The sequence below is a fragment of the Hemibagrus wyckioides genome, linkage group LG29, assembly GCF_019097595.1.
Source record: "Hemibagrus wyckioides isolate EC202008001 linkage group LG29, SWU_Hwy_1.0, whole genome shotgun sequence".
NCBI lineage: Eukaryota > Metazoa > Chordata > Actinopteri > Siluriformes > Bagridae > Hemibagrus > Hemibagrus wyckioides.
The window spans coordinates 7,867,337-7,878,414 of NC_080738.1; the positions used below are offsets into that span (position 1 = coordinate 7,867,337).

The 11,078-nt window shown below is 40.0% G+C and overlaps 2 protein-coding genes across 6 annotated transcripts in view; both read right to left on the reverse strand.

Moving 5' to 3' along the window:
• limch1a (LIM and calponin homology domains 1a) overlaps positions 1–950 on the reverse strand; it is a 65,227-nt gene extending 64,277 nt beyond the window's left edge. For 2 of the 5 annotated variants that reach the window (XM_058384632.1, XM_058384631.1), the window contains exon 1: positions 250–947. In XM_058384632.1, coding sequence (XP_058240615.1) covers positions 250–351 — 102 coding nt within the window. In that variant the 5' untranslated portion in view covers positions 352–947. Of the gene's footprint in view, positions 1–249 lie in introns of all 5 variants that reach the window. The other 3 variants (XM_058384629.1, XM_058384628.1, XM_058384633.1) reach the window with 3 other exon arrangements.
• Positions 951–2,536: 1,586 nt separating this feature from the next.
• uchl1 (ubiquitin carboxyl-terminal esterase L1 (ubiquitin thiolesterase)) lies at positions 2,537–6,125 on the reverse strand. Its single transcript, XM_058384128.1, has 9 exons — positions 5,982–6,125; positions 5,876–5,887; positions 5,390–5,518; positions 5,147–5,282; positions 4,774–4,859; positions 4,401–4,448; positions 4,243–4,312; positions 3,175–3,233; positions 2,537–3,086 (listed from the first exon to the last, which is right to left on the reverse strand). Exons 1-9 carry the CDS (start codon positions 6,012–6,014, stop codon positions 3,003–3,005), a joined length of 657 nt encoding a protein of 218 aa, XP_058240111.1. The 5' UTR covers positions 6,015–6,125; the 3' UTR covers positions 2,537–3,002.
• Between the last annotated feature and the right edge of the window lie 4,953 nt (positions 6,126–11,078).

Below are 11,078 nucleotides of genomic sequence, written 5' to 3' on the forward strand. Positions count from 1 at the left end.
TCCGCTAGTTTACTTTCCGCGCGAGCCCACCGCACGTGACGTCCGCGTTATTTGCGCCTGTCGCCCCGCCGCCGTAACCCGACACACGCGCTCACTGGCACTGGCAGGCCATCAACCACACACACACACACACACACACAACAGGTGACGGTATAATATTTATAGCCCCTAAGCATTCATGCCTCGCGCGTATGATAAAATTCCACGAGCGAAATAAACATGAAGTGAAAAAAATACGTGATGCCTGACCTCTATCCATTTCTGCGCCTCCTGAAATGCAGGTCCCGAGCTGCATTCGGTGGCTTCGTGGTGATCCGGACGGGAACTGGAGCCCTCGTCAGCACTGGCCATTTCCTATAGAAAGTCCGCGCAATACCTCGGCGTTGTCCCGATTCCCCGCCGCACTGCCTCGGCGCTCACGCAGGCTGCGTGTTACTGCGTCCAATCCGTAGCTGGATGCTGACGATGAACGGGGGACGAGCTGCTGCTGCTGCTGCTGCAGTTTCCACGCAGAGCACCGGCGCACTGCTCACCACACAGTCCGAGCTAAAAATACAAGGCAGAGCCGCTGCAGGCGCTCCCGGAGTTCAGCTCTGCGCTCAGCCAATGCGCGAGGCGGACGGAGCGCCCCGCTGTGAGGACAGGAATGTGCACGAAAACAATGGAGGAGTTCCGTTATCGCTCCGATTCTCTCTGTCTCCTGCCACCAAATGCATCTCCGTTGGACATCTCGTGCACTGCGTAGGGCGCACGAGCCGCTCTTTCACACCCTACGCAGTGCACTAATGTAGGGGACAGCGATGCATTCCGGATGCGGCCCGCCTCTCGCGCGCTCCTCTGTAGAAAACGCTGCGTTGTTTTTATGATTTCTTTAATAACAAAAATTCTGATTAGTTGTAGGTCGCATCATTAAAGTGCAATATCACCGAAATGCCTTTTTTTTATAGGACTGTGATTATTATAGAGATCTGTATTATATAAAAGACGTTTAAAGTCATAAAAATGGATGACAAATGCAAATAATCATACTTTTCCCCTATATTTGGTTTATACTACAGCTGAAGGGTTATTGTGATTAATAAAAAAAATTCTGACCACCATTGCCAAAAGTTTTGGGACATCTTCCTTTACATGCACATGAATGTAATATGGAGTTGGTCCGCCCTTTGCAGCTATAACAGATTCAACTCTACTGGGAAGACTTTCCACAAGGTTTAGGAGTGTGTTTATGGGAATTTCTGACCATTCCTCTAGGAGTGAGGTCAGGCACTGATGCTGGACAAGAAGGTCTGGCTCACAGTCTCCGCTGTAATTCATCCCAAATGTGTTCTATCAGGTTGAGGTCAGGACTCTGTGAAGTTCCTCCACACCAAACTCTCTCATCCATGTCTTTATGGACCTTGCTTTGTTGGAACAGGAAGCGGTCATCTCCAAACTGTTCCCACAAAGTTGGGAGCATGAACTTGTCCAAAATATCTTATGAAGCTGAAGCATTAAGAGTTCCTTTCACTGGAACTTAGGGGCTGAGCCCAACCCCTGAATTCAATGAGTTGGAGGGGTGTCCCAAAACATTTGGGAATATAAGTAAAGATGCAGTAATGATTTAAATCAATCTAGATAGGTATTAATGTAATAATGTATAAATCAAGATGTTATAGAACACATCTGCATCTGGACAGTGTTTTTCAACTACAGCCCTACACTACATTTTTTCCCAGTCAGGAAATTAAGCTTTGCCCCTATCCGAAGCAGCTCCCCCTTTTAGTTTTTACCCTTTTCCCTCATGAAGGCAGCTCACATGTGTACTTAGTTTGAAAAGAGAGGGCATATGAACATAGGGGTCAAAAAGTAGGCTTCGTGTTTTCAGAGCAAGAGCAATTTCTCACAGACCACAAAAGTTACCGAAATTCATCTTTAACTTCAAATCCAAGGATTCATCAGCATGGGGTATGGTTTCAAATATTTGATTAAGGATGATGCAAAATGCTTGAAGCACTCATTTCTATTAAACAGAACACAGCATTCCTGCAATTCTAGTTGTTTTTTCCTGTTAAACTCACTTTTATCTAGTTGTACACTGAAAGTTACCTTTATTTGTCTGTCAGTAATTGCTTCATCCTGATCCAAGTCACAGAAAATCCACAGGATATCCTGTGAGGTAATATTACACCCTGGATAGAGCTGCAGTAGGTCCCAGGACACTATGTGCATATACACATACGTGCTATAGAGACCAATCAGCATGTGTTTTGGATGTGGAAGAAAACCCAAAGGAAACCTATGCAGACAGCCTAGACGCCCCCACATTACAGAAACACCGAATCCAATTGGAGAGTCTAAAAGTAAACCTATTAAAAACCATGCAAGCTTCATCATCCACCCTTTTTGCTTTGGTCAGTACAATTAGACCATAGTGAAGGAAATGGCTGCAAATTAGTATTGTTTTTATAAAATACTGATCTGTAGACAGCCTGACAACCCTTGGCTTGAGAATATGCAAATTGTTCATATTTGCAAAAAAACCCAACACACCCAATAGATTTTCTTCACATTTATTTTTTGTTAAACTACATTAGCAGTAACCACAGCAATAGAGATCCCCTCTATTAGCAACAATTGGAACTATTTGTGCTGAACAGCATCACTGAAACCCCCCTCTCTTTTCTTACAGCTAGATTAGCAAAGCGCTGTACACCAGATTACACAATACCTGGTGAAGTTTACATCCAAAAATCGGACCCAATCAGCATTAAAGATCACAAGCTGAAAACCAATTCAGAACAGAACCGATCACAAGAACGTGTCAACTTGTGCAAATACTACAAATAACGTACAAACAGAACAGAAGCCTGGCAGTTATGAAGAGTCAGATACAGAGAAATGATCCATTAGTTGTGTGAAATTCAGAAGCAGGCAGTGCGAAAACTGCACAGGATTGATGTGCTCTGGCCTGAAAGGGGGGGTGGGGGGGTGGTTTTGGTCAGTCAGTGTAAGGCTCATCTTCAGGCCTTACAGAGCGCCACAGCGGAGAATCGCACCTCCCCTTTCTCTCGCTCTGTAAATTCACGACACGCCTTTGCAGCATCCTACCAAAGGAGAAACATTCCATGGTTCAGATGGTAGTAATATAATTCAATCACAGAACTACAGATCTGGATCAATAGAGGACACTACCATGACAAAGCTGGTTGAACTTGTTGCACCATGGTTCACAGGCCCCTTTATTCTACCATCTGTAAAACAAAAAACTCATTTTAAATAGAAAATTGTAGTTAAGTTCTCAGAATGGAAAGAAAAAAGACAGACATCCATGTGCCCTCTCCCTTCTTAACATACACTGATCAGGCATAACATTATGACCACTGACAGGTGCCATGAATAAGACTGATGATCTCATCATGGCACCTGTTAGTGGGTGGGATATATTAGGCAGCAAGTCAACATTTTGTCCTCAAAATTGGTGTTAGAAGCAGGAAAAACAGACAAGCTTAAGGATTTGAGAGAGTTTGATGAAGGGCCAAATTGTGATGGCTAGACCACTGGATCAGAGCATCTCCAACACTGCAGCACTTGTGGAGTGTTCCCGGTCTGCAGTGGTCAGTATCCATCAAAAGTGGTCCAAGGAAGGAACAGTGGTGAACCGGCGACAGGGTCATGGGCGGTCAAGGCTTATTGACGCACGTGAGGAGCGAAGGCTGGCCCATGTGATCTGATCCAGACGAGCTACTGTTTCTCAAATTGCTGAAGTTAATGCTGGTTCTGGTAGAAAGGGGTCAGAATACACCATGCATGACATGTCAGGGCTGTTTTGGGTGCAAAAGGGGGACCAACAATTTGGTAGATGGTCATGTTACACCTGATCAGTGTATGACTAAACATCTTGAGAAAATGATCCAAAGCACTACAAGACTAACTGTTAAACTACTGCTGATGCTCATTCTATATAAACAGACAGCCATCACTTAACATGTGATACACCAACTATATGCTACTTACGTAATTATAAAAATGACAGATCAGCGACAAAATTCATACACCAATCTGTTTTTACTTAAGACAAATTGTCCTTCTTGCTCATATTTGAGTTAGAACAAATTAAACCAGTTGTAGAGAATTCTTTTTGGAACGTATTGTTTAAGGCACAATACACTGAATAATAATAATAAAAAAAAAAAAAAAAAAAAAAAAAAAAAAGGTCAGTAATCCTGCATGTTGCACAGAGTAATGCAAGAGACAACGTACCAAGTTCATAAACCTGATCATTTACGTTGACAAACGTGATGAAGTGGAAGTTCACGTTGTCAGCTTCTGGCTGTTTCCAAGGAGAAAAAAACAAAAAATAACTTTGTATTAGATGATTAAGCAGAAATGGCCTTTGTGTGTCTGAGTACGTTTCTTACACGACAATGTCCCTCTGCAGCAACGTCATCATGAGCTGATTGGATTGCCTGCAATGTAGAACAGAGCATTATTTACATAAATAAAAACAAAAAAACCTAGAACTTAGACCTTGCCTGCTTTAACAATATAGTAAATACACTGTTTATCTGTAATATCAAGAGAATAAAAGTAAAATACTTGAACATACCACAGGGAGTATCTACAGTTCCTGTTTGATGCATTATGTGGGATTCAAGCCCCACCTACTGTTAGCCTCACATATTGCAAGAAAGACAGACAGGGTGGACGGACTATCTAATTCAATATGGACAGAAAAGCACTTAACCACCCTCCTGGTGTCCGTTTTCATTTTCACGTGAACTGCAGAAGTACCTTATTTTGCTCCAGCTTTTTGGCTCGCTCATCAGGGGACAATCCAGTGGTTTCTTCTAGAAATTTCTTCAAGGTAGAATCACCTTCTGGATACCGATTTAAAAAAAAAAAAAAAAAAAAAAAAAAAAGTGTTTAGGTTAATTCTTCCTTCCAGCTTGGCACTACAAGTGTTTGTGAGGTTGCACGAAACAACCCTGAAATGATATTTAAGCAAATTTGCATGTCAGTAAAAAGCAACAAACCAGAATTAACAAAATGACTCAAATATCCTGCAGTGCATCAAGGACTCGATCACCTGACCAGATATACTAGATAGTTATTCTTCTCAGATAGACTAGAAGTTTAACATTAAAAGACGACTAAAAGCACGAACCGAAGCCAAGTTTATCCTTATTGTTGGCTACGGCATGCAGTAATCCGACAGTCCCGCAGGAGTTGACCACCGTCTGACTCATGAAGTAGACGTCCTTACATGGGTCAACTGACTGCTTGGAGCGAAACTCCTCATGCTGAAAAGGACCAGAAATGATTCATTTAACCATAGTAACCTGTACAATCTGAGAAGTGATCAATTATGAGAAATCACCACACTTTAGTGTGCGTATGGGGTTTTCACCTGTTGGGTCAATGGGAAGAGGAGCATCAGGGCGCAGCAGGGCGTGGGCACTCCAGCAATGGCATCATCCTCCAAGCCTAACACATCCACAAAGCGCCAGTCTGGCTTCACACCCAGCTTACTCAGCACCTACAACACACACACACACACACACGTTACTGACACCACTAAAAGAAAAAAGCAACAATATCTTTGCATCATCATCAGGCCACAACTTCTGGTCATCAGGCCATGATGTAATATCAATGAGGCATTATAGACACTCCAGCGCTTATATATTTAGCAATTCGAAGATCAGGATCAATAAAGCTGAAACAAAACAAAACAAAAACAATCTTGAGGTAAAGCTCAGAGATAAGGAGCTAATTCAACCAAGAGAGCAGGTGGCTAAAGCCGAGCCTACGCCCATTCACTGAGGAACAGAAACGGCCTCACGTGCACAGAAAAATGCAGCCCAGCTTTCTTACCGTGATTCAGCAAACTCACCTTATTCAGCATCTGTAACAACAACAAAACACAAAAAACATCAGTTGACGCTTTATCTATAGAAAGTGAACGCGTCAGAGCAACGCTAATAACATTAAACACAGACCTCGGGGTTTATTTCCATCGGTTTCCACTCCATTGTTGTCGCGGTTGATTTTTTTTTTTTTTTCCAGCAAGCTAACAGGCTAACGAATCAAAAATAACTGTCAGGATTTAAAAAATATAAACAGTGCACGCGCCTTATAAGCGAGCGGTCACCTTCCATTTTTCTCCAGACTGAGGGGTGTGCGTTTTTCCAAATCCGTTTGTTTTAGATAGTTTTTTTTGACGTGTGTCAAAGCATTAACGCTGATCTGAACACGACTTCAAAGGTCTGTCGCTGTTACTTTACTTTAATTTATTAGAATACATAGCTGGGGGGAAAAAAAAGATACAAAAACGATATCTCGCGCGCAGTGAAAAATAGAACAGTCCACGGTCAGATGATTCTAGAAACTGCCAGTAACGTCCAGAAACGACTGAATCAGTTCATACATCAAATCGATATTGTTTAACAAATAAAAAAAAATCTGATTAAAAATGACTCTTAAATGATGTTTCTATCATTTTAAGCTGCAAAAAATCTCCATCTCCAAAAAAAACCACACACAAACACGAATTATAATTGATGTAAATGTGGCTTGAATATTCAATCAGGCCTCGTGAGAGAATACAGATGAGCAAGAGGTACCAAGATATGGTACAAGAGCAACAAAAACATGGAGTTTACACCATTTAATGGCTGATAAACATAATAAAAATACTTCAGAGATACGTGTCAGTACATGCAAGATCACAAGACTGCAAAAACTTGAAAAGTTAGACTAAGACAAATCAGAAAGTTGAAGGAAATTAAAAACGTGCTTTCTGTATATATGTACTTAATACTACTACTACTACTACTATTAATACTAATAATGCCTGAGTCTATTCTAGTGACTTGCTACATAACTGAGTTGAATCAACACTGATCTGATTCACTGAATAAAGTGCGAGATTATTTCGAAATTATATACAACAGCGACATCTACTGGAGGAAGTGTGTTAAATACACCCTTTCTGGCTGAGACAGTAACGCAATAATTACATTTTGCACTCGAACCATTTTAAAAGATTTTCCTCACAACGTTGAAAGCATATTTGACAGATACATGTTAGAAATGGAAAACCCATCTTAAATTTGGAAATACATTTTATTTTGTAGGAAATTCTTAACTAATAAATACTTCTCCAGTCTCTAGTCTCCACAACGGATCATCTCTCTCCACCTATCCCTATCTTCTGCATCCTTGCACTCACTAGCTTCATATCCTCATTTATTACATCCATATACCTCCTCTTTGGCCTTCCTCTTTTCCTCCTTCCTGGCAGCTCCATGTCCAACATTCTCCTACCAATATACTCACTCTCCCTCCTCTGAACATGTCCAAACCATCTTAATCTGGCCTCTCTAACTTTGTCCCCCAAACATCCAACATGAGCTGTCCCTCTGATGTACTCGTTCCTAATCCTGTCCAACCATGTCTCTCCCAAAGAGAACCTCAACATCTTCAGCTCTGCTACCTCCAGCTCTGACTCCTGTCTCTGTCTCAGTGACACTGCCTCTAAACCATACAGCATGGCCGGTCTCACCACTGTCCTGTACACCTTCCCCTTGATTCTCGCTGATATTTTTCTATCACACAGAACTCCCGACACCTTTCTCCACCCATTCCAACCTGCCTGCACTCGCTTCTTTACCTCTTTCCCACACTCTCCATTACTCTGGACTGTCGACCCCAAGTACTTAAACTCCTGTACCTTCTTCACCTCTTCACCCTGTAATCTTACTGTTCCACTTCCCTCCCTGTCATTCACACACATGTACTCAGTCTTACTCCGATTGACTTTCATTCCTCTTCTCTCCACTGCAAAACTCCACCTCTCCAGGTTTTCCTCCACCTGTCCCTGCTCTCACTACAGATCACAATGTCATCTGCAAACATCATTGTCCACAGAGCCTCCTGTCTGACCTCTCTAAACTAATAAATGCGCTGTGTTTAAATCTGCTTTGCTTGGTCTGTTATCATGAATAAACAACACTTTGGTTTGTCTGTTACAATGAATAAATATAATTCTTGTATTCAGATATATTTTTTTTATCATACAAATGCATTTTGTCATGTCCCTGAATCTCTTCACCGAATCTGTACTTAGAAAATAATCATTAAAATGTGCACAACATCTGTCATTTTTGGCATCAATGCAAGTATTTTTGTGTTTTTCTTCTAAAAAGAGCAAGATATTTGATAAAAAAAAAAAAACAGACTAAAAACCCTTAGTCTAAACTAAAGTACATCACACCAAACATTATAATTTAGACTCCATCCATATGTAACCCTATTGACCGGAAGTAAAGTAATTCTGGTGCAGGAAAAGGTAAGTGATATAGTTTTTATTTGTTAATAATTTTTGAGGTGTATTATAGTCAGGGAGGGTATTGTCAAACTTAAAAACACAACCCTGTTACATCAAATTTAGATGGAAAATAAAATGTTGTTTTAATCCATAAAAATATAGAATATGAATATTTTCATTGCTGAAGTGCAGTGGCCATTTTGAGTACAAAAACATCACACTTAACCCCATCATATATGTCACTCTTTTTGCTCAGGCTCTGAGTTGTTGACCGGCAGAATTGAGGGTTCAAGCCCCAGCACCACCAAGCTACCACCGTTGGGCCCTTGAGCAAGGCCCCCAATCCACCCTGCTCCAGGGGCGCTGTATCATGGCTGACCCTGTGGTCTGACCCCAACCCCTAAGGATGGGATATGTGAAGAAGGAATTTCACTGTATATGTGACAAATAAAGTCAACTTAGGATTTGGGGTTGAATTATTCACATTATAAATATAAATTTAACAATTTTTGTTATTGATATAATATATTTGATGTAATGTGTCCAGTTTGACAGGACTATGTCAGAAATGGTGCCCACATCAGCACCAGAAAGACAAAGGCATTAAAGAGAGAACAGCTGACAGGTTGGTGGTTAAGGGCCATGACATCCAAGCAGCTGTATGAAGTCCACAGCAATGGAACTGTTTTTTGTGTGTGTGTGTGGGAAGTGCTGATTTTGACCCTGTCTTAGAGATGATACAGAGACCAGTAAAATCAGAGCCTTCTTCACTGAGAATACACCAAGCCATCACAGGTGAGCTGAGGTCAGCTGCTTTGGTTCAACAAAGACAGACCTACACTGTACATGCTTCAACACACAGCACTTCAGTTTTGGTCAGAACTCACAACCCATGATGTGGAGAAATCCAGATGTTCTTGTGACAGTGGTGTCTTTTGAGATATGATGATCATGTCCTGTTTCCAGGCATCGTCCTTGATATAGATGAAACAAGCGTAAGTCAAGTGTATGCATCGTGTTGGACCAAAATATTTTTTTTGGCTTCTCATGATGATATTCACTGGTACCAATATGATGGAGTCCTGGAGGTGAATCCATCTCCCCCGCATGTGACATCTCATCATGAAGAGGTTCTGAAGAAGATTCGGGCCAGACTTTCAAGATAAAAGCCTGATTAAAGAGCACGTACACACACACACACACACCAGGTAGCTCAGCACTATGGTGCCTTTTTGAAAAACATGACCTTTGTCCTGACAATTTAAGAAAAATGTTCATAAATGAACATTAAACATTTTTTTTGTAATGACCTACTGATTGTTACTTTCATTATAAAGTTTTATTTGCTGCAGTTTTGTTAGATTTTCCAGAAAAGAAGAATTTTTTTCAGACACTCGTGAATTTACCTGTTGTACCATTTAGTAAAAGGTTTATTTATTTATTTATTTATTTATTTATTTGCTTAAAATACTTGAAATTTACTGATGCGTCTAATGTATGCAGTAATGAAATCCTCACTGCAGTTCATTTAATAAAGTTCAAATGAATCTAAATATTACTAATGTGTTACCTAAAATAAAATACAATGTTTTGGTGGAGTCTTAGAGATTTAAAATTAACATTTCATATTAATCTTTTTTTTTAAACTTATTAACTTTGGGGGATGACCGCTTCCTGTTCCAACACCAGTGCACAAAGCAAGGTCCATAAAGACATGGATGATTGAGTTTGGTGTGGAGGAACTTCACAGAGTCCTGACTTCCGCCTTTGGGATGAATTAGAGTGGAGACTGTGAGACAGACCTCATCCATGTCTTTATGGACCTTGCTTTGGTCACTGGTGTACAGTCTTGTTGGAACAGGAAGCGGTCATCCCACAACTGTTCCCACAAAGTTGGGAGCATGAAAATTATCCAAAATGACTTGGTATGAAGCTGAAGCATTAAGAGTTCCTTTCACAGGAACTTAGGGGCCGAGCCTAACCCCTGAAACACAACACCTGAATTCAGTGATTTGGAGGGGTGTCCCAATACTTTTGGTAATATAGTGTATTTATTTAATAATAATAATAATAATAATAATAATAATAATAATAATAATTATTATTATTATTATTATTATTATTTTTTTTTTTTTTATTTATTTATTTATTTATTTATTTATTTATTTATTTATTTATTCATTACAAACATAGACCACAGACTCATAATTAGTATATTTCTTACTTCCATAATATGTGGGGTACTTGGAAAGTGCCCTCATGTGGGGTATTTAAAATATTAATCAGTGTTTTGTGTAAAAATTAATCATTTCTAGCGGTAATTATTTCAGGTACTGTAAATTGTTAGATATCAAAAGTTTCATATATAAAGTTACAAAAGTGAAAAAATGTAAATCCGCTTCACTGGTCTCTCCAGCGCCATCTTGTGGAGAGTTGCCATGGAAACATCACAGTCTTTACTAGTGTTATTAGATATAAATTATGTGTGTCATAATTTTCAAGTGTTTACAGCTCTGCAGTACAAATAAACCAAACATGTAATGCTGGTTGAGGTTTGTGTTCTTACACAGTTATAGTTGTCTAAGACAAGATATTACAACATTCTGCCTTAACTGTACAAGCGAAGCCTTAAAACTGTTAAGATTATTCTAAAGTTGCGTATCCTGGTATCTAGCGAATTATAATGCTTCTGCAAAGTTGCGTAAGGCTATAGTGTTAATTGAGTACAGTAAAGGTTTTAAATGGATTTTTCATAAGCAAACGCACC

Excerpts from the sequence above, each read along its gene's own strand:
- uchl1 (XM_058384128.1), bottom strand. The coding sequence starts at position 6,014 with ATGGAGTGGAAACCGATGGAAATAAACCCCGAG. Across the intron at positions 4,313-4,400 it reads CTGCAGAGGGACATTGTCGT|CCAGAAGCTGACAACGTGAA; the intron begins GTAAGAAACGTA and ends CCTTGGAAACAG. Across the intron at positions 3,234-4,242 it reads TGATCAGGTTTATGAACTTG|ATGGTAGAATAAAGGGGCCT; the intron begins GTACGTTGTCTC and ends TTTGTTTTACAG.